Source organism: Xenopus laevis, chromosome 4S (assembly GCF_017654675.1).
Source record: "Xenopus laevis strain J_2021 chromosome 4S, Xenopus_laevis_v10.1, whole genome shotgun sequence".
NCBI lineage: Eukaryota > Metazoa > Chordata > Amphibia > Anura > Pipidae > Xenopus > Xenopus laevis.
In genome coordinates, this window is record NC_054378.1 from 116,752,056 (window position 1) to 116,776,343 (window position 24,288).

A 24,288-nucleotide genomic window follows, 5' to 3' on the forward strand; every position below is an offset into this window, starting at 1 on the left:
AGGACGGCAGACATTCAGGGGCGGCATGCCACCCAGCCGAATTAAAGTCAATTGAGCATGCGCAACTTTGCATATTCAAGCTATGCATATATGCGCGCACACTGCCACACAAAGGGAGCGGGAAGCGGACGAAAGAGAGACGCGGAAGGGGGAAACAGAAGGTGAGGGGGAATCAGAAGAGGAGCAGGACGGGGAGGGAAGAGCGACACTGAGGAGGAAGGGGAGGCGGACGGGAGGGGAGAGAGATGCCGTGGGAGAAGCAGAAGGGGAGGCGGATGGGAGGGGAGAGAGACGCGGGGGGGAAGGGTAGGGAGATGCGGAGGGGAGAGAGATGCGGAGAGGGGGAGATGAGCAGACCCCGTTTGTAATTCTTGGCCTGACTAATATAAAATTAATCCTTATTGGAGGCAAAACCAGCCTATTGGGTTTATTTAATGTTTACATGATTTTCCAGTAGTCTAAGGGCAGAGAAACCCACTCAGATTCAGGGGAAATTAGTCGCCCGGGACAAATCTCCTCTTCTTTAGGGTGACTTATCTCCCAGAAACTGCCTCCCGTCGGCAAGAATAAATCGCTGACGGGATGGCAATCAGTACGCTTCGTTTTCCAAAGTAGCCTCACGAGGAAACTTTGGGCGACTTCAGAAAAGAAGAGCTCCAAGTGCCATCCCGCCGGCGATTTAGATTCTACTCGGCGGGAGGCAGTTCAGAGAGATTAGTCGCCCCCGAAGAAGAAGCAATGCCGACTAAATATCCCTGAATCTGAGCGTGTGTCTCTGCCTTAAAGGTATAAAGATCCAAATTACAGAAAGGTCAACTATCTGGAAAACCCCCGGTCATGACCATTCTGGATAACAGGTGCCATACCTGTATATGTAAATAAGATTTCTCTCAGGTTTGGGATAATAACCCTACTTTGTGTGCATGGTTAAAAAAATTTGATTGTGGTTGCTACTAAGACAGTGACCAATGAAAAGGACGATGACTCCCCATACATTTTCAGTGTTTCAGTCAATCAGCAAAGAAGCAGGTCAGCACCTTTGTCCCAATTATCCTCTTACTCATACCTCCCAACATTTTGAAAGTAAAAAGAGGGACAAAAAAATCTTCCCGCACGAAGCGTAGCAATTTTTTGACCACACCCCTTTCTGTGGCCACACCCCCTAATTACCATGTTTGTTTTACAAAATTTGGCAGGTTATGAAAGTTTGAAAACATTTCTCCTTATCTAAACTGTGTTTTTGTGTCTCAAAATTGTTACAAAGTATCTTATTTGCACCTGTTAGTTGTTCTGGGCTCTCTGCTAAAAGCCAATTAAGTGAGAAACTTTGTTTCTTTTTCTGGCTGTTCAGTGCAGAGAAAAGAGGGACTTTCCAGTAAAAATGAGGGACTGCGGGTTGAGCTGTCAAAAGAGGGACTGTCCCTATGAAAAAGGGACAGTTGGGAGGTATGCTCTTACTATATAAAAAGCAGAAATGTATAATAATGGTAAATGATGTAAATGGTTCCGGTTTGCCAAACGTAGGCCTCAGAGGTTTTCCCCTGATTGCATAAGGTAGGATTAAAACTGCCAGTTCTGTTTACCAGCATGCTTTGGTGCAGACAGTCAACAGAATAGGCTGGCAAATAAGCATTCACCCCTAGTGTACTCTTACTGTTCTTTTATCTGATGTCACAGTGCATCCCTTTTTACTTAGGGATTATGCAAATTCATGTGTAATGAAGGGCCCTATATTGTGGTAGATGTATATTCCATTATCTGCTCTACCTGACTGCCCAATCACCGCCTTGCACTCAGCTCACGTCGCCTGCTTAGTCCCTACAACAAATAGCACAGTTCTCTCCTCCTCTTTCTCTCTCTGCAGTTGATTTCCAGTTTTAGAGCGTGTGATTCTCTCTAAGACTGAGACGATGGATAGAAAGGGGGGGGGGGAGCTGTGCTGATTGCTCTTTGCCTTTTTATGTAGGTCACAGGGTCTTATTAAAGAAATACAAACGTAGGCCAAGCCTGTGGCAGGTAACCAGCCAGTAATACTCCCATATGGTGCCCTGCTAAGACTCACCTTTTTATATTGCTATATATTTGCATGATGGGTTTGTGTGCGAACATAATAATATATATATATATATATATATATATATATATATATATATATATATATATATATATATATATATATATATATATATATATATATATGTACTATTTTGATTTTTTGAAACGAGCACCCAGGCATTTTTTGGACATTTTTGTTTTTCGTGAGTGCCAATATTTCTATGCTTCTATATATATATATATATATATATATATATATATATATATATATATATATATATATATATATATATATATATATATATATATATATATATATATATATATATATATATATATATATATATATAAATATATATATATATATATATATATATATATATATTAAAAATTTAAATGTCCTAAAATATTAACATATCATTTTTACATTTTGTAATAGTGATATTTGTATTTATAAAAAAAAACACATACTTTTTTTTCTGGTTGGGGCTTTTGAGGTGATTAAAAAATGTTTATTAGTTAAGGATCAACTGAAAGAAAAAGTGGTTTTATTTGGACAGCAGATCAAAGATGGCTGAGCACAGCAGGGCTTACAGATAACATGCTGCAATGAATCTAGGACTTCAGCTTCATAGAGGAGATTTTTATGTGTATGAGACCTATGTAAACCGTATGTTGGGGCAAAGCAATCATTTTCAATTTTTTGTCAATGTTATTAGTCCTTTAATTGCTTTGTAGGTCGGGAATGTAGTATTTTTAGGCTTGGTTTATACAAGTCTTTTTTATTGGTCGCATTCTGTCTGCTACTTCTCTCCTAATACAGCAAAATGGGGATGATTATTAGAGTTGTAATAACACACTGCATTACTGATCCAATAATATCAAACAACAGCCTGATTCTGTTCAACCCTTGTGATGTTTTTTGCCAAAATAAAGGAAACATTTTGATATATGAGGCAATCAAAGTATAGGTATTGGACCTGTTATCCAGAATGCTCGGGACCTGGGGTTTTCTGGATAACGGATCTTTCCGTAATTTGGATCTTCATACCTTAAGTCTACTAGAAAATCACGTGAACATTAAATAAACCCAATAGGCTGGTTTTGCTTCCAATAAGGAATAATTATATCTTAGTTGGGATCAAGTACAAGCTACTAAATTTCTGTAGTTATTACAGTTTTGCCAATGAAGGTGTCAGTCAGTTTCCCCAAGAGACCTTCTTATGTTTAATAGTTACAATTGTTTATTTGCTTATCTTAAATTGTTACAAATGTATCTAAGTGCACCTGCACATATTCTGGCTGTTCAGTGCAGGAGATCAAAGAGAAAGTCGGGACACCAGTAACAACCCAGGACCGCGGGCTGAGCTGTCAAAATCGAGACTGTCCCACGTATGATTGAGTAGAGTCCATCCCACAGAATAATAGGGTTGGTTAAAGAAGAATACAGTCATTTTGACCCAGACCTAGTCACCTACAGCAAACGCAAAAAATACTACCTGCTAGTTAGTTACTTGTAGTGGGGCATACTATGCTGTTGTATATATAAATGACGTCTAACAGCATTGTACATAGCATTGTACATAGGTAAGAAATCTACTTTTATAGCACTGTATATTTACTATCAGTATTCATACTAAACTTCTTTCTCTACAGTTTATCTGGTGCTTGATTGCACTAGGCTTTGTACTTTTCAATCTATGAACAACCCAGTATTTATTCCTCCTGCTCGTTCCTACTTATTGACAGCTGGCATTGCATTTCCCATTGCAATCCAGGTTTTTGCAATCTACAAATTATCTGGGATTTAACGCTTTGTTGATATGAAGGCTACGTGCTGAGAGGCCTGTATGAACAGAATGAATCCGTGGGATTAAATTATGGTTTGTTGAAAAAAAACATGCTAGGGTTGTGTGTAAGTGGGTATAGTGCATCATACCTCATATGTTTAATGAGTAGGATAATTACAGCAGCATTTGGTTTAAAAAGCTGCCTCATTGTGCTTAGTGCACGGGGAGCACCTAGGGTGGCATCATTATATACCTTTTTATTATATAGCTCCTTTTATACCACTCCAATACAGACCACTTTAGGTAGGTTGTGGGCTTTGTAAAACGTCAACAGAACAGAGAAGAAGAATGAAAATAATGACAACTGTGACTCCCTCTGGATATTAAAGGCAGTCATTAGCTATAATATAAGATTTACCTCCTCCGTTTTTGTAGCAGAGATAAGGGAACCTCCAAACGTTCCCCAGTCCAACAGCAAAGCCCACACAAGACATGATAAAGTCCATCTGACGGGTCCAAGTCTCTCGCTCTGGGATGGGTATCTTGACCTGACCCATGGAAGGCACCACGAGAGGAGCAATCACAGCTTTTTCTTCTGGGACTGCTTCCCCCCCTCCTGCTGTCTCAACTCCTTCCATGTCCGGAGCCCCAGAACAACCAGGTTTTTCTGAAAAAACACATAAATACATTCTCCAAAATTAAACTGCTCACAGAAAGTCAAGGCATGAATCATGTTAGGTGCAGATTCATTGAGGGACTAGAACTCTTTCATCAAACTGTCCGGTGATGCAAAATGTAAAAAAGGACCCAATTTTGCTTTTAAACTGGAAGTAAACATTTAGGGGCCGATTCATCAAGCTCGAGTGAAGGATTCGAAGTAAAAAAACTTCGAATTTCGAAGTGTTTTTTGGGCTACTTCGACCATCGAATGGGCTACTTCGACCTTCGACTACGACTACGACTTCGAATCGAAGGATTCGAACTAAAAATCGTTCGACTATTCGACCATTCGATAGTCGAAGTACTGCCTCTTTAAAAAAAACTTCGACCCCCTACTTCGGCAGCTAAAAGCTACCGAAGTCAATGTTAGCCTATGGGGAAGGTCCCCATAGGCTTGCCTAAGTTTTTTTGATCGAAGGATATTCCTTCGATCGTTGGATTAAAATCCTTCGAATCGTTCGATTCGAAGGATTTAATCGTTCGATCGAAGGAATAATCCTTCGATCGTTCGATCGAATTTTCTGCGCTAAATCGTTCGACTTCGATATTCGAAGTCGAAGGATTTTAGTTCCTAGTCGAATATCGAGGGTTAATTAACCCTCGATATTCGACCCTTGACGAATCGGCCCCTTAATGAACTTATTACAGTAATTCAGTAGTTGCCAAGATAAGCAGTTTTGAAATAGGGAATAGTCTTGTGTATGTTCTGACACACAGTTTGTGTTGAGTTGTTGCCACATACAGTTATGTAATTATTCAGAGAGAGTCATGTAAACTGAAGAATGTGCTTGTTTTTGCATCTTAAGGTAGCCATACACTAAAAGATGCACACGCTTGGAGGGGTTGATCTGTTGGTGGCTTTTATTGGCATGTGTATAGTCACCTTTATTTAAGGTGGCCATAAACATACCAATTACAATCTCTCCTGCAACCATTGGTCGCAAGAAAAGATAATTTGTTTTTAATACAGACATTTTAGAGCTGAATAATCAGATACAGGTACAAACAATATAATTCTACCTATATCGATTTAGCAGTAACAGTGGGTGATCAAAAGTTCCCAACCAAAATTTTCCGACCTGCCCGATCAACAAGCTGATATCCAAGTCAGTAATGGTTGTATCGTCTCCCACCAAACACTCACCGAATATCATTCTAAACGTTATTTTGTACAATATTAACTGTGCATCAGAATGACTTTTCCATTGACGCTACTGGATATCTGTTTTTTTATTGGTTGCAATAATTATGATAAGGTCAACAGTGTTATTGTAGATTATGATTTGCATTGAATTATTAAGTCTCTACAACAGATGGGGGCTTGTATACACCTTACTGACACCACCACCAGTAGCAGAAGGATCAACTCAGTAGTGGGACAATGTAGCTTTAATAGTTATTTTACCTATTGGCTCACTATAGCCTTTAAAACACCTGTGATGGCAAACTGCCATTGGTCATTCATTTAATAGATAACACCCAGTCCATGGTAAGGCTTTGGTCCACGATTGGTCCTTTTTCCTAAGGAATCCCCAAAGTCTCTTAAATGGAGTGCCTGCCATACAACCAGAGGATCTGTACAAGATGAATATTTTTTTGGTGTCAAAATTCACACATTCCAATTTTAATCCCCCAATCCGAATGTAAATTCGAATGTGAGATTTATCACACCTCGACCATGGAAACAGTTCTAATTTGAATATTCGTTACCTAAAACCTGCCGAGTTCATTTACAAATCAGTGGCAGAGGTCAGTTGAACCATTTTAATATGTTAATTGCCTTCCTGACATTTGAGGGGGGTTTTTTTTATTCCAATTTTAGGGTCAGGACTATTTGATCGAATATTAGAACTTGTAATTTTTTCTTAAATAACCTCCCATTCGAGTTGTGAGTTTATTCGAATTTATCAAAAAAAGTAAAAAAATAAATAAATAAATAAATTCGACCTTAGATAAATCTACCTATAAGTTGGCTTTTCAGAACCCCTGGAATAATGGACCCCATTAACATTTACTACCTTATGCAGTAACTGCTATTAGTGAAGTAAGAAGATGATTGGTAGCGATAATCACATACTGATGCGTTGCTTACAGAAGGAATCTAGACAAATATCTGAAACCATGAAGTTCCAGATGGTAATGCTGAATCATTATCCCACCATCATTGACATCCATTAAATACTAGAATATAGGACATCATTTTTTGGTCCTCTATTGCACATACAGGGGCTGCACTAAACAGAGAGACAGACTTAGTTAACCCAGATCCTGAGCAGTGCACATAAAACTGTGGAAAAATAAGATGAATAATAACTTGATCTACCCACACCATGGGCATATCTGTACTTATCACATTTTGTGTGCCTAAAAGAATAAGAGTTGAGGCTATAACAAGGCTCAGTTTTCCATTAATTGGTGGTTCACAGTAAAATTATTAGGGCACAGATTGTAGTATTCTAACATGGTTTCCAACTGGTCTTTAGTTTTTATTATGCCATTTCTGAATTATACATGTGCTCTGTGATAGGTGCCTTTTAATTATCCTAGAAACCAATCAACAGCGAGTTGACGTTAGAATTTAATATGAATAGGAGAGAGCCCTATTTTTAAGTAATTAAAATAATAATGGCAATAAATCTGAAGTCTCGTAGTCAATATGATATTTGGTTGCTGCGGTCACTGACCCTTAGCAACTTGAATGCATTTTTAGTCACAAGATAGTGTGAGGCAGATAAAGATGGGGAAGAAGTGAAGGCCAAGAAAAAAGTTGCTTAGAACAGGTTCACCGATGACATAATAAAAGACCATTTAAAGATGAGCTTCCCTTTAATGAAGGATTCACTGCTCATACTTGCCTGTGGAACACAAACCTTAAAGGAGAAGGAAAGGCTTTATCAGAAAGGTCAATATAAATGCACCAGTAAACCCTCAAAGAAATGCTGCTCTGAGTCCTCAGATTTAAAAGAAACACCACATTTCTTTCCTTCTATTGTGTACGCATGGGCTTCTGTATCAGACTTCCTGTTTTCATCTTAAACCTCCAGGGCTAGGGCTTGAGCATGCTCAGTTTTCTCTTCTCCTCCTTCCCTCCCTGCTGTAATCTGAGCCCAGAGCTAGGAGTGAGCTGGGAAACTCAGACAGGAAGTGATGTCACACCAAGAAAATATGGCAGCTGCTATCCTAAACAAACAGAGAGAGCTTCTAGAGCTGTTTACTGTTTAGGTATGGTAAAGCAGTCTACAGAATAAATAGTGTTATAGCTTGCACTATTGTGGCTAATCTATTGGCAATAAACCACTTTGCTAGCTTTCCTTCTCCTTTAAAGAAAGACTAATTGGGAGACTGATTCACACATTTGCATCTCATTTACTGACTGAGATTTAGTAATTCTTCACTGGCCAAAAAATCTTCCGTATGAGGGACCTCAAAGTGAGGTAATTGTTAGATATCTACTCAAATCACAGCTCTTTTCTTTCATCTGTAAAACTGAATTAATTGTATAATTGTACACTGGAACCTGTGCTGTAAATGACTCTCCCTGGCAGAGCCAAGAAAATACTTCATTTAATTACATAACTGATTGCTTAATAATTATCCCACAATTACCTCTTGGATTAGGGGAATCCCACCAAGTTCATCTGTGTACGGCATTACTGGTCAGTGCCTATTAATGGCAGTGATTAACATTCCTGTTATCTTTGTCCTGCATTGTTCTATTTGTTTATATATATATATATATATATATATATATTATATATATAATATATATATATATATATATATATATATATATATATATATATATATATATGGAGGGATTGTGGGTATTTAAAGATTTGTAACACACAGCACTTTATCCTTGATAAAGACCCCAAAGAGGGTCGAAACTTTGGAGACACTGTGAGTTTTGAATAAAGCACTGAATTTTTTTTGGAACACGGAGTGCTGGTCCTTTCTACAATTTTTTATATATTCATATTTGACCTAGCACCCGGAGAGAAAAAATACATGTGAAGGAGTGCGGGTATCTTCTATATTTCTGTCTATATATATATGTGTGTGTTACAGCAACTGGGATGTTTTGAGCTGCAGCCTCACAAGCACAAGGGTTAGACCGCTATATATTTCTCATCTCCACCATGCTCCTTACCGTAGTTATTTTATTATGTAATTGGTGGTAGTGATACATTGCCAGGTTGCCCTGGTCAGAGAAGCAGGATACACAAGAAATTGTAGAGAAATGGAAATATCAGTGGTGCCCTCTGTAGTCTACCACCAGACTGCCATCAAACTCAGTGCACTGAAGATTCCACAGAGAAATTCTATCTTGTTTGAGAAGGGGCAGTACACTTGAGTGAAGAGAAGATTGGCCATGTCCCACCAGGGCCGTGAACAGTGACCTGATGAGTTGGAGGATGCTTGATACTGACCATTGTGCCTACAGAAAAACAGAGCTTAAAGTAATACTATTATAGAATGAAAATTTACTTTGTAGGCACAGGAAGAACCATGACAATGATTGCAACAACTGGAGGGGCATTGCCCTCCTTTTCGTCCCTGCAAAGATCTTTTCTATTGTGTAGAGCTGCAGTAGACGAACCCGAGATAAGCAAGTCAGATTCCTCCAAAGACAGTGGAGATCATGGCACATGCAACCAGTTTTGGACTGGGACAGCAGGGGCCACCAAAAAACCTGACCAGGGGCCCACTCAGTAATATTTTTCTTCTTCTCCTCACTATAATCTCATAGTCTCTTTTCTTTACATACTATAATACTATAATCTATTATTCCATCTATTTAGCCCCTTTTTTTCTCATAGAAATAAGGAATGGCAATCAAATAAGCCAAATGTTTAGAAGCAGGAGGGCCCACTGACATCTGGGCTCACCGGGAATTTTCCAGATATCATGGTGGACCAGTCCAACACTGCACGCAACATAGAAACTCAGCTTGTTTCATTTATAGCCAGACATATCCTGTACCTACAAGAACAGCAGAACCCCCAAGACCACAAACTGCTCTAGTGAGAGGGCGTACAGTATTTCACAGGCAAAGGAACAATCAAGTTAATGAAAGGAATGAAACGTTTAAGCTATAAGGAAAGGCTAATATTGTTTTCAGTTGGAGACTAAAGGTGGCCACACACGGAGAGATCGCCAAACGAGCGCATCTCTCCCCGATATGCCCACCTTGACGGGCTGATCCGATCATGGGCCCTAGGGCCCAACAATCGGATCCTAACGATGGGTAACGGGTGGTCGGATCTCGGGAACGCATCAACGAACAGATGCGGCCGCGATCCAACGGTATTTTTAGTCCCATCTGATCAAGATCTGGCCAGATATTGATCGGGGAAGCCCTTCTGTCGGCAGCTTTTATTGGCCCGTGTATGGCCACCTTTAGATGTGATCCAAGAACATATACAAATAAACAACACATCAATACAAACATTAGACTAATTAAATTTCCATCCCCACACCAGTGTCAGATGGGAAATCAGTGGCGGAATCCAGGGGAAGGCTTCTTTATTGTGCTGGCAATGAAGGTATTGAATTCCTTTCCTGTGTGGGTGTTGACGGGGGATTGATTGAGGATAAAAACAAATGGGTTTCCATCCTATAAAAGGCTTTTATATTTTTAATGATTTAATAATATCAGTGCTGATTGATCTACTGGGCAGTTATCCCCATGTAAGTTGGCAGTGAGCGTTCCATTGTGTTTAGTGCTGAGTGCCAGTGTCACATGGGCAGATTAGAAAGTACTTAAGAGAATTTGAGCAAAAAATTGAGCAAGCTGTCAAATATGTTACATCCAGCTCAGTCTAGCTAGGGAGATACGAGACTCTTGCCCTGTGTTTCTGACTCTCTTTAGGTGCCAGACCCAATACCAAACCCCATCACCCCCCCCCCTGAGCTTATCTGCCCTGCACTAGAAACTTGGACATGGGGGTAGAAAGCTAAGAGCGCAACTGATCTCTCTGTATATAAAACTCAGGGTTGGGAAAGGGTTGTTTGGACTCGTTATCAGGCCATACAAGTTTTGAATAGTTGGTGGTACCTATATGCTGCCCAGATGATCGTTGGGATCGTGTCTATTTACCATGGATGTCGGTTGGTTTGTCAATATATGGGAAAACTAAAGATATGGCTGTCAATAAGGGGAAGAAGCTCGACTGAAAATGATGTCTGGGCTGGAATGTTATACCAATATGGGGAATGGAATGTGCCACCATCTTGGATGAAGTGATATCACAAGTGGCATAGAGAGGCTGACCAAGAAGGCAGGCCCGGATTTGCAACAAGGCCGCATAGGCCAGGGCCAAGGGCGGCAAAAAAATAGGGGCGGCATGCCGCCCAGCCGCATTATGGAGACGTGTGCGTCCCCATTCAATTACAGCAGCTGCGCCGGCGTTTTTTTCGCTAGCGCGCTGGGAAGGGGAGGTGGGCGATAAGACCGCGTGGCCGCCTGGTCGGACCGCGTGGCCTAGGGGCGCCCCTTATTGAAATCCGGCGCTGCAAGAAGGGAGAGAACGGGAGCCAGCACTGCATAAACATTCACCACTACTAGGGGAAACTGTAGAACTGGGATTCAATTTTGCTTAGTTTTCAGGGACTGGGCCAAGCCGACCGGGCACCCTAGACAACCCGACCGTAACCGTGCATAGCAGAGGGGAGGGATATTGACAGAGGGGAGAGCCACAGAGGGCAGCAAACACAGACTAGGGGTAGGTAGAGCCTTGCCTTGGTGGTCTGATAACTAGGACTTACTAAGGGGTATGGTCCTTAGTATGGGGCCCTGTAATTTCAGATGGTAGCCCTGGATCTATTAAGTCTTACTGTAATAAGAGCTACTATGTTTGCCCAGGAACAGTAACCCATAGCAACCATAAAGATGTTTGCTTTTGCATACTACCTGCTGATCGATTGCTGTGGGTTACTGGTCCTGAGCAAACTCAGTGCTTTTTATTACCTAACCCTATTTAATCTTTAATATTCAAGTTACTGTAGTTTGTTAGTTCAACTTGAGCTTCCCCCAAAGGGCAGTGATATGAGGAGAGTAGTGCAGTTAGGAATTATGTGAATTATTTGGCATTCACAGCAAACTCATAAGCAGGACACACATATGGATTAATGTTGATTGATGGAGAGTGATGCATTATTAAACGTACATTGGTCATTATAAGTGTTATTAAAGGGGTTTGCTATTATGATGTATTGCCGGGTCAGTGCTGGTCTAAGTTTCTGTTTACTATTAGCAGAGAAGATCCGTGACAGTTAAATAACCGCTTTCTTTGTCAACTAATAAATAGTATATAGAATAGTTAGTGTAATATTTAGTATAATAGAATTGTTTAATTATTTTATAAATTCAAAAGTGAAGGGAAAGTAAAGCCCCATTTAGCATTTGGCATAATGAAACGATATCCTGTGAAACATTTCTATAGCTGTAGGCCCAAGTTACACGCAAACTAGGGGGTGCCCAAGTGATGCCCACGTGTGGCCCTCAGCCTGCCCTTCATGATGGTTTTATTGAAATGAAATGTGATCAGTGCAGGCCAGTGACTTGCATTAATGTTGCACTGAGACACAGCACAATCCTGCAGCCCAATAAAATCATAGCAGCTGCTTATTAGGAAGTGAGAGCGATAAGGAGCAACAATAACACAGGGTCCTGCTTATCTAGGGCCCTTCCTTCCCCACCTCCAGACAAACATGGCTCCCTGATACTTTAGATTTATAGCTCTCTGATTGCTGCACAACATCTGTTCCTCCAGTGGAACAGTAACAAGTAGATGACAGATCCCTCAGCAGGAGGCAGTTAGTGTATGGCATGCTATTAGGGTTGAGACACATGGATAGATTTGGGGAGATTTATTCGTCTGGCGACTATCGCCTTTTCTTCTGGGCGACAATCTCCCTGAACTGCCTTTGCGTGTCTTCCCGTCCGCTATAATGAAAAGTTGCCTGCGCTAAAGCACACGCGGCACTTCGTTTTCCAAAGTCGTCCGAAGTTGCCTCACGAGGAAACTTTGGGCGAATTCGGAAAAACGAAGCGCAGTTACACAGCAGTTTAGGAACAGATTTGAGGCCGGGGCTTCTCTGTTATTTACAAAGCCCCAGTATATTCTGCAGAGATGCATATTTAATTATAAGGATTAGAGGGCCCAGATGCAAAGAAATCCAAAGTGTCAGAGAAAGATTCAGAACTAAACTGGGCCTAAGGTAGGGAATAGAAGCCATTGAGAATGGACCCACAGTATGCCACAAGCTCCTTGGGGGAAACAAGCTAAAAAAAAAAAAATAGCACAAAGGGTATATTATATTATGTAATCGTTGTAATTAAAAATAATGGAAAAGGTGCAAAAAGCCAATTCATGGCACTACCACAAAATTAATAATAAAGTTAAAAATGGGTATAGTAAAGAAACAAAAAAAAATACTCACAGTATATAATACAACAGCAAAAAGTATGAGATTGTTATCTTTATAGGTCCCTGGTAAGGCCTCCTCTGGAGTATGCAGTGTAGTTTTGGACTCCAGTCCTTAAGAGGGATATAAATGAGCTGGAGAGAGTGCAGAGACTAAGTGCAACTAAACTGTTTAGAGGGAGGGAAGAGTTAAATTATGAGGGGAGACTGTCAAGGTTGGGGTTGTTTTCTCTGGAAAAAAGGCGCTTGCGAGGGGACATGATTACACTTTACAAGTACATTAGAGGACATTATAGACAAATAGCAGGGGACCTTTTTACCCATAAAGTGGATCACCGTACCAGAGGCCTCCCCTTTAGACTAGAAGAAAAGAACTTTCATTTGAAGCAACGTAGGGGGTTCTTCACAGTCAGGACAGTGAGGTTGTGGAATACACTGCCGGGTGATGTTGTGATGCTGATTCAGTTAATGACTATAAGAGGGACTTGGATGATTTTTTGGACAGACATAATATCAAAGGCTATTGTGATACTAAACTCTATAGTTAGTATAGATATGGGTATATAGAATTTAATTAAAAGTAGGGAGGGGTGTGTGTATGGATGCTGGGTTTTCATTTGGAGGGGTTGAACTTGATGGGCTTTGTCTTTTTTCAACCCAATTTAACTATGTAACTATGTAACTATGTAACTATGTAACTATGTAACTATGTTACAAAGGCAATAAACCAAAAAAGTGGTTAAAAGTTCAAATCCATTTATTCGGACAATACAGGTGAAGGCCTAACGCGTTTTGTGCCTACTGGAGCACTTACTCATGAGCAAGTGCCCCAGTAGGCATGAAACACATTAGGCCTTCACCTGTATTGTCCGAATAAATGGATTTGAACTTTTAACCACTTTTTTGGTTTATTGCCTTTGAACAAAACTCATACTTGTTGCCGTTGTATCATTGTAATTAACCTTTTAAGTGCTGCTAATAGAGAATCCACGGCACTAACCATTGCGGCAATGTCATCAATTCTGCATTGGCAGGTTGTCTCTGGATCCCTACACTCCCTTTGTTTCAATATACAGCATGTCCAGATCAAAAAAATGGCAGCATTAAAAAGGGTTAAAAGACAGATACCTGAGCACCCGCAGCTGCCCTAGATTATATAGTCAGTTTATGATTTATCCTATTCATTATAGCTATAAACTCCCCAGGGCCCCCAGAGGTCTTTGTGTGAAGTTCTCTTTAACCTCTGAATAAACCTCACTTTTCTGGAATGGTGCATTCTATATGACAGACATGCAAAGAACCCATTCTTCATTAATCAGCCGTAACCACGGCAACATAACGAGCATGGCTCATTAGAGAGCTAATGTTCAGTATGTGCACTGTACATATTTACTCTGCCGTTTCCTTTATTAAATCCCCTGTGCGGCAAATTTTTTCACCCCCTAATTACCATGTTCATTTTACAAAATTTTGCAGGTTATATAAGTTTGAACTTATTTCTGTGGGTTTTTTTCAACTTATTACCATTTTGCTAATGAAGGTGAATTGCCCTTTAAGCTGTGAGTCTATCTTTTCCCAAGGGACCTGTTATCTTATATTGTTACAATTACTTATTTGCTTATCTCAAAATTGTTACAAAAGTATCTTATCTTCTGTTGTGGCTGTTCTGGGCTCTCTGCCAAAAGCCAATTAAGTTAAAAAGTTTGTTTCTTTTTCTGGCTGTGCAGAGAAAAATGGGACTTTCCAGTACAAATGAGGGACTGCGGGTTGAGCTGTCAAAAGAGGGACTGTCCCTTTAAAAACGGGACAGTTGGGAGGTATGTATAGCTGTTTATGCAACATCAGGTTAAAGGACAAGGATAGTCTCTCAATAATATTACGTCATCCTACAGGCATACTTTTAGGGGCAGATTTATCAAGGGTCTAATAGTAGATTTGAATTCTAATTCTAATTCTAACAAAATTCAGACATTAGAACTTTATTCCCCCTATTCGAATGTGATGTTTGTCACACCTCGACCATGGAAACAGCCCTAATTCGATTGTTCGCCACCTAAAACCTGCCGAGTTTATTTACAAGTCAATGGCAGAGGTCCCTTGAGCCATTTGGAGATGTTACTAGCCTTCCTGACATTCCAGCTTTTTTTTTTTCGGGAGAAAATTTTAATTCGTATGAATTGAATACGATTAGAATTCAATCGAATATTAGACATTCTACAATAACTGCGGGTATATTCGAATTATAAAAAATTCACATGAATTCGAAATTCGACCTTTGATAAATGGGACTCCCCGCGGAAGCAGTGGACAATCTTTTGTATTTGTAAGAATTCAGCTGTTTCAATCCAGCAGTTTACAAAAAAAATGGCAACTAGAGAAAAAAATAGCCACATAAGCTAACTTTTAGCGTAAAATGGCTAATGCTGGTCTTCATTATTTATTTTTTATAGTTTTTAAATTATTTGCCCTCTTCTTCTGACTCTGTCCAGCTTTCAAGTGGGGGTCACTGACCCCATCTAAAAAAATAAATGCTCTGCAAAGCTATAAATGTATTGTTATTGATACTTTTTATATCTATTCAGACCCTCTCCTATTCATATTCCAGTCTCTTGTTCCAATCAATGGATGGTTGCTAGGGGAATTTGGACCCTAGCAATCAGATCACTAAAACTTCAAACTGGAGAACTGCTGAATAACTCAAAAAACACAAATTATAAAAAAATTAAAACCAGTTGCAAATTTTCTCCGAATATCACTCTCTACGTCATAACAAAAGTTAAATTAAACATGAACAATCCCTTTAATATCAAACCACTGTTCAGCAGAGGAAAATAAAAAAGGTAGAAAGTTTTACATAGTATATTCCCACTTCCAGTGTAGTTGAGGGCTGCAGATGTTTCCAGCAGCCAATGGGTTAACAAGTGAGCAGAGGAGAGGGGGAGCAGGGTGACCTTGGGATTCTTGGCTCTGAATGCCGGCTCCTGCTGCCTGTTTATAGATTCTCCTCTCGTTCTGGGACCCACGAGTGACGTCACAATGCAGGGCTGTGAGTCAGAGCTCAGAGCTGATGGGCTGCAGTGGCCCCCAACACCTACACACAGGATTGGGCGATGGGCTGATGAAGCTGATCTGGGAATGTGAGTGAGGACGTGCAAAGGGCTTTATGGATGTCTCTCCCCTTTCCTCTCCTGCAGAGCCCAGAGGATTATCGACTCATGCACTTGCTTCATTATTTCATGTTTCTACTACTTGGCTCCCCAAGCCAGGGAAGCATGGAAGGGCATTAATTAGGTTTCCACTTTTTCTGGAAAAAAATACTGACCTTCCTATATTTTATCATTATTCCCTATTAATAACATTGGCATCAAGCATCATTTTAACCAGCCGGATCAGTAAAATATGGCCAGGTGGCAGTGAGGCAGTCGGGGCTAAACTAGAAGATAATGGCCCTCACAGCAAAATGATTTTAGGGCCCTTCTTACCTTTGGGAATAAACCGTTTTAATAATGAAAAATCAGCCAGGGCCCCACTGGGGCTTCCTATACCTCATGGGTCCCCAAACAGTGGTAGGGTCTGTTTGCTATACAGTTACCCCAATGCCTACAATACAGAGATGCAGGACTGTTCCACTGGATGAAGAGGGTGCCTCTACCATGACCTGCATTCACTATATCTATTCACTTCAGACCTCATTTATTATTTAGTGCACATCAAATGACAGGCAGCGGCTCTTTAAATGCAGGCTTTTAACATAGCTAATAAACCGACAGGTAACTCGAATCTGCCCATTCAGTTTGAGGCTCTCTTAAAGGGACACCTTAAAAACAACATTTAGTATAATGCAATCTGCATTTTACAACGAGTAAAAAGAGACAAGCACCACTATCCATGACCGCCATCAGAAATCACAGGGCCCCATACGAAATAATTTCCTGGACCCCCTGGGCTGCGCCCACTGCAAGCCCCACCTACAGGTCAGCCCTCCCCACCCCACAGGTCCGCCCCCACCCCACAGTAAAAAAAACAAAAAAATATTGGTGGCTAGGGTTCCCACATGTTAATAAAAAATAAAAAGATATTGGTGGTCAGGGCCCCCTATAAAAAAACATTTGTGGCTAGGGCCCCCCCCCATTAAAAAATATTGGTGGCTAGGGCCCCACATGAGAAAAAAATTGGTGGCCAGCCCCCCCACATTATAAGAAAATTGGTGACCAGGGCCCCTTAAACGTCCATGCCTTCCCAAAGTCAGCAGCTCTCAGAAAGATGGCGGGCCTGGCTAATCAAGTAAGTGTGGCGTGGCCGGGCCCCCCTTACCCTCGGGCCCCTACAACAGTATTCTGTTTGACTGTAGCTTGGTCTAGTGCTGCCTATGCTCCTGTATTCTGAGTGGCTGTAGGTTGCTGTAGTGCTGCCTATGCTCCAGTATTCTTATTGGCCGCAGGTTGCTCTAGTGGTGCCTTTGCTCCAATATTCTGATTGGCCACAGGTTGCTCTAGTGCTGCATATGCTCCAGTATTCTGATTGGCTACAGGTTGCTCTAGTGCTGCATATGCTCCAGTATTCTGATTGGCTACAGGTTGCTCTAGTGCTGCATATACTCCAGTATTCTGATTGGCTACAGGTTGCTCTAGTGCTGCATATACTCCAGTATTCTGATTGGCTACAGGTTGCTCTAGTGCTGCATATGCTCCAGTATTCTGATTGGCCACAGGTTGCTCTAGTGCTGCCTATGCTCCAGTTCTGCCTATGCTCTAGCATTCTGGTTTACTGCAGATTGGTCTTGCCCCATAATAAATACTATAAACTGGGAACCAAAACATTCTCTGTGGGGCATTCTGACTTATATAATGCAGGACTGTTCAACTTATAACCCTTTAGCTCTTGTTGAACTACAAATTCCAGCATGACCTGAGTGACAACTAAGATTCTGGAGTAGGGAAAAAATCAATGTTGACTGAAACACCAGAGTCCAGCATTAAATGCAGCTCTAATGAGTTTTGCAGCAGACAGGGGGTCAAAGACAGAACTTCATTCATTCCCCAGAGAGGCGACCATCGCTTTGTCACAATAATGTCACCCTTTCCTATTGAACCCAAGGAGGCTCCTCCAGATGTGACCATGACCACGTTCCAAGGACAGCAGGAGGAGAATGTGACGGCCCATTGACGTGGAAGGAGTAAAAGCCACAGTCAGTCAACAGAATCTTCCACTCCCATATGCAGCGTTACCTTTGCTTTGTTTGTGTCCTTTCTTAAAGGAACAGTAACATCAAAAAATAAGAGTGTTTTAAAGTAATACAAATATAATGTAGTGTTGCCCTGCACTGGTAAAACTGGTGTGTTTTCTTCAGAAACTCTACTATAGTCTATATCAACAAGCTGCTGTGAGAAAAGGCTCCGGTTACACAGCAGATAAGCTCTGTAGAACATAATGGTGTTATCTGTTATCCACTATTTAACCTGTGACATATAGACTTTTTCCAATTTCCACCATTGCTACACAGCAGCTTGTTTATATGAACTATAGTAGTGTTTCTGAAGCAAAGACACCAGTTTTACCAGTGCAGGGCAACACTACATGATATTTTCATTACTTTAAAACAATTTCATTTTTTAGTGTTACTGTTCCTTTAACCTTCAGCACGCCAGCCCCTGTGGCATTAAATGAGTCAGTATTCCTGCCCTTCCCTGTAATGTACCGCCCTTGGTAACTGCCCGATCCGTGCCGCCCAGGGCAAGATTCTCACCTTGCCTCATGGTGGGAGCAGCCCTGCACTCTGAGGTACCCCTAGTGGGTGCAGTTATCAACTAATAGGATCATCTTCCCGGTGGATTAGGTATCACTCATGTATATTATAAGGGATAATGTACCCCCTACTGTAAATGATAAGGATATTAGAAGTCACTGAGGGGTTGTTCTGTGACAATATAAAGGCACAAGGCTGCAGGCTGAGTTATACAGGGAACTCTGAGTATCACTCATGTATTATAAGGGATAATGTACCCCCTACTGTAATGATAAGGATATTAGAAGTCACTGAGGGGTTCTGTGACCATATAAAGGCACAAGGCTGCAGGCTGAGTTATACAGGGAACTCTGAGTATCACTCATGTATTATAAGGGATAATGTACCCCCTACTGTAAATGATAAGGATATTAGAAGTCACTGATGGGTTCTGTGACCATATAAAGGCACAAGGCTGCAGGCTGAGTTATACAGGGAACTCTGAGTATCACTCATGTATTATAAGGGATAATATACCCCCTACTGTAAATGATAAGGATATTAGAAGTCACTGATGGGTTATGTGACCATATAAAGGCACAAGGCTGCAGGCTGAGTTATACAGGGAACTCTGAGTATCACTCATGTATTATAAGGGATAATGTACCCCCTACTGTAAATGATAAGGATATTAGAAGTCACTGAGGGGTTGTTCTGTGACAATATAAAGGCACAAGGCTGCAGGCTGAGTTATACAGGGAACTCTGAGTATCACTCATGTATTATAAGGGATAATGTACCCCCTACTGTAATGATAAGGATATTAGAAGTCACTGAGGGGTTCTGTGACCATATAAAGGCACAAGGCTGCAGGCTGAGTTATACAGGGAACTCTGAGTATCACTCATGTATTATAAGGGATAATGTACCCCCTACTGTAAATGATAAGGATATTAGAAGTCACTGATGGGTTCTGTGACCATATAAAGGCACAAGGCTGCAGGCTGAGTTATACAGGGAACTCTGAGTATCACTCATGTATTATAAGGGATAATATACCCCCTACTGTAAATGATAAGGATATTAGAAGTCACTGATGGGTTATGTGACCATACAAAGGCACAAGGCTGCAGGCTGAGTTATACAGGGAACTCTGAGTATCACTCATGTATTATATAGTGAATAAAGTACCCCCTTTTGTAAAATATAGGGATATTATAAGTTACCGAGGAGTTTCATGACCATATAAAAACACGAGGCCGAAGGCCGAGTGTTTTTATACAGGTCATGGAACTCCGAGGTAAATTCTAATATCCTCATATTTTACAACTGGGGGTACTTTATTTATTATAATACACAAATTTCAGTGAGTCATGTGACAGAAATGACATCAGAACTCACCGTTTATAACTGATGACATCAGAACTCACCGTTTATAAGGATATAATTTACAGGATATTCATGGCTTTTGTGTATTATAAGGGATATAAAGGATAAATATAAGGAGCCACTAAGGAGTTTCGTGAACATATATATATTGGAATACCAATGTGACTGCTAATTAACTGATATTTTATAACAGGGGGTACATTATTTATTATAATACACAAGTTCAATGAGAATTGACATCACTGAGCCCAATTACAATTGATGGCAAGCACAGTTTATAAGGATATTTACAGGATTATTTAAACTCTTGTGTAAAAAAAAAGATATTTAAAATGAAGAGTTTTATGATTATATAGAGGAAACTGGCCCCTAATGCATTCCACATGGCCCCCAATAGAACATTTATAGGAATGAACATGGTGACCAAGGGAATGCATATGGCAACACAAGTTTGGCTCTAAAACTATGTGTATATAAAAATGTGTATATAAAACGTGTATATAAAATGTGTATATAAAACGTGTATATAAAATTAATATATAAAATGTGTATATAACAAGGCATCAGTGTTGCAGTGCACTTCCCTTTCAGTTTTAAATCTTCTCCTTTTGCTGAAATCCTGACTAAATGGGACACATTTTAGTATCCACATTACACCTCCCACTGCTCAGTGTCAGATACAAAGGCAACATTTATAGACACTGCTCTGTCTGACAGTTGCATTTCTGTCTTATGGCCAGCAGCACTAGCATTTAACTCTTCCAGCCAATCATCTCAATGGAAGCCTATTGACAGCACTAGAATTTAACTCTTTCAATCAATCATCTCAATGGAAGTCTATTGACAGCACTAGCATTTAACCCTTTCAGCCAATCATCTCAACAGAAGTCTATTGACAACACTAGCATTTAACTCTTTCAGTCAAGCATCTCAATGGAAGTCTATTGACAACACTAGCATTTAACCCTTTCAGCCAATCATCTCAATGGAAGCCTATTGACAGCACTAGCATTTAACCCTTTCAGCCAATCATCTCAACGGAAGTCTATTGACAACACTAGCATTTAACTCTTTCAGCCAATCATCTCAATGGAAGTCTATTGACAACACTAATATTTAACCCTTTCAGCCAATCATCTCAATGGAAGTCTATTGACAACACTAGTATTTAACCCTTTCAGCCAATCATCTCAATGGAAGTCTATTGACAGCACTAGAATTTAACTCTTTCAATCAATCATCTCAATGGAAGTCTATTGACAGTACTAGCATTTAACCCTTTCAGCCAATCATCTCAATGGAACCCTATTGACAGCACTAGCATTTAACCCTTTCAGCCAATCATCTCAACAGAAGTCTATTGACAACACTAGCATTTAACCCTTTCAGCCAATCATCTCAATGGAAGTCTATTGACAACACTAGCATTTAACCCTTTCAGCCAATCATCTCAACGGAAGTCTATTGACAACACTAGCATTTAACCCTTTCAGGCAATCATCTAAATGGAAGTCTATTGACAACACTAGCATTTAACTCTTTCAGCCAATCATCTCAATGGAAGTCTATTGACAACACTAGTATTTAACCCTTTCAGCCAATCATCTCAATGGAAGTCTATTGACAACACTAGTATTTAACCCTTTCAGCCAATCGTCTCAATGGAAGTCTATTGACAGCACTAGAATTTAACTCTTTCAATCAATCATCTCAATGGAAGTCTATTGACAGCACTAGCATTTAACCCTTTCAGCCAATCATCTCAATGGAACCCTATTGAAAGCACTAGCATTTAACCCTTTCAGCCAATCATCTCAACAGAAGTCTATTGACAACACTAGCATTTAACCCTTTCAGCCAATCATCTCAATGGAAGTCTAGACAACACTAGCATTTAACCCTTTCAGCCAATCATCTCAATGGAAGCCTATTGACAGCACTAGCATTTAACCCTTTCAGCCAATCATCTCAACGGAAGTCTATTGACAGCACTAGCATTTAACCCTTTCAGCCAATCATCTCAATGGAAGTCTATTGACAGCACTAGCATTTAACCCTTTCAGCCAATCATCTCAATGGAAGTCTATTGACAGCACTAGAATTTAACTCTTTCAATCAATCATCTCAATGGAAGTCTATTGACAGCGCTTACCTTACTTACCTAGATGGCAATTAACTTTTTTCAAACCAGTTGCCTTGTCAGAAGCAGGTGTGCAGCCCTGGCATGTAACTTTTTCATCTCCTTGATACATGCGGATTTGCAGCTCTGATAAGAGGTGCTGGCTATCACTTGTATATTCAGATCCTTAAATATTTGATTTCAGGATTCTGCATTGGCTCCTGTCAGTTGCTGTAACGTTGAAACTGCCGAAACGTTGATTAAATTCACTTTTTTCTTCACAAGACCTATGAGTGCGGACTCTTTCTGTTTATTTATATATATATTTATATACAGGAAAAAACCCAGTGGGCAGCTGGCTCTAGCGGGCCCCGTCGGCCCAGATCCGCATGACCGCGATTGCGTGTGCTGGAGCACATGCGTGAGTGCTCGTGCTGAGGCACATGTGTGCGCGGGGTTGCCTGGGGGGGGGGGCCCTGAGGCAGACACCCAGGTGGGCCCCGGGCACCCCAGTCCGACCCCTGTACATTAGTGATGTGTGGGTTGGGTTTTCCCCACCCTCCCACCACCCGCGCCCGCCAAGCCTGACTTCCGTATCTCTTCTATATCTTCTTCGGACGACTAATCTAGAATGTAAATCGCTGGCGGGATGGCACTTGGAGCACTTCTTTCCCCGAAGTTTCCTTGTGAGGCAACTTCGTAAAACGAAGCACTACAAGTGCCATCCCACCAGTGATTTACATTCTAGCCGACGGGAAGGCAGTTCGGGGAGATTAGTCGCCCGGAAGAAGAGGAGATTTGTCGCCGGGCAACTGATCTCCCCAAATCTGAGCGTGTGTCTTTGCCCTTACAGAAAGGACTTCAGCCCTGTCCCATACGTATATAAAGTTCAAAGACATCCCTGCTGTGCCTGACGCACTGAATGGAGCGCTGTATATAATACGTGTGTGGATGAGTTCTGACGTAAGCAATGCACCCACACAACTGCAGAGCCGAGGACAACCAGGGCTAGAATGATTGAGCGCGAGATCGATGCGGGAAACGGTTACCAATTTAAAAGTGTGTTCACCCCCACCCCAACTTCTTGTCGCCCATAGATCCTTTGCATGTTAAAAGTTTATGGATGAACTCAGGCTGTTGCTAAACTACAACTCCCACAATCCCCTGCCAGCCATCAGGATGGGCACAAGTTTCCCATTCCTTAGTCCCATACAATTGCACAATAAATCTGACATGACAGTGAATATTTATAGCATCACACGGCACTCGTAGAGAATCCCCACCTGTGCCTTCCAATCACATTGTAGCGACAAATGAACCCCCCCCATACAGTCGCTAGGGGGGAAACAAGGGGTTAAATAAAATCAGCACATGACATTTAATTGGACAAGGTTAAAGGCTACATTTACACACATTTATTACATACCTGTGCTCTTTTCTTTTGGCGTGCTTCGCATTTTTTTTTTTACGGTTTGTTGATTTTGTTGTTTTTTTTTTATTTCAGCGCAGTGATTAAAAAATATATTTTTTTAATTAATTAAAAAAAAAGTCAGTCTTAAAAAAATATTAGTAAAAAAAAAAAATAAAAAAGATAGAGGGAACCACGGAGATCCGGGGAGAGGGATTCAGAAGCAATCCACAAAGCACTTGAATGTGAGTCTGAAGAACCGCATTGATGAGGTTACAGAAAGAGGGAATGAAGTGTCAGCGAGCGGCCAACGACAGGGAGAGCTGGCTCAGGAATAGGAAAGGATGCTTTGTGTGCGAGCGTCCTCCATCACACGCTGTGTCTCACAAGCACTGAGCCTTCTGTCTCCAAATAAAGAATGGAAATAGGGGGAGAAACATCTCAGCTCCTCTTCTCCCTCCCAGCCTCCCCTGATTGGCCAGAGGCTCTGCTGGCTTAAGAGCATCATCACCCGAGTCAGATGCACCTGCCCAGTCACAAAGCTGCACGGCTCAGTCTGATGTTAGTGCACGGGGCAACTCTAGGCAAGGAACTGCCACCCTAGGGCATGCGCTTCCTACAGCTGCACTTGTCTATATAAAATTGTGCCTAAT

General features: G+C 40.9%; 1 protein-coding gene across 1 annotated transcript in view; it reads right to left on the reverse strand.

The window, feature by feature from the left end:
• slc6a8l.S (solute carrier family 6 (neurotransmitter transporter), member 8 like S homeolog) overlaps window positions 1–24,059 on the reverse strand; it is a 57,973-nt gene extending 33,914 nt beyond the window's left edge. Inside the window, exons 1-2 of the mRNA XM_018261417.2 lie at window positions 23,654–24,059; window positions 4,264–4,512 (exon numbers count right to left, since the gene is read on the reverse strand). Of these exons, the coding sequence (XP_018116906.1) occupies window positions 4,264–4,512; window positions 23,654–23,684 (280 nt within the window). The 5' untranslated portion in view covers window positions 23,685–24,059. The remainder of the gene's footprint in view (window positions 1–4,263; window positions 4,513–23,653) is intronic.
• Between the last annotated feature and the right edge of the window lie 229 nt (window positions 24,060–24,288).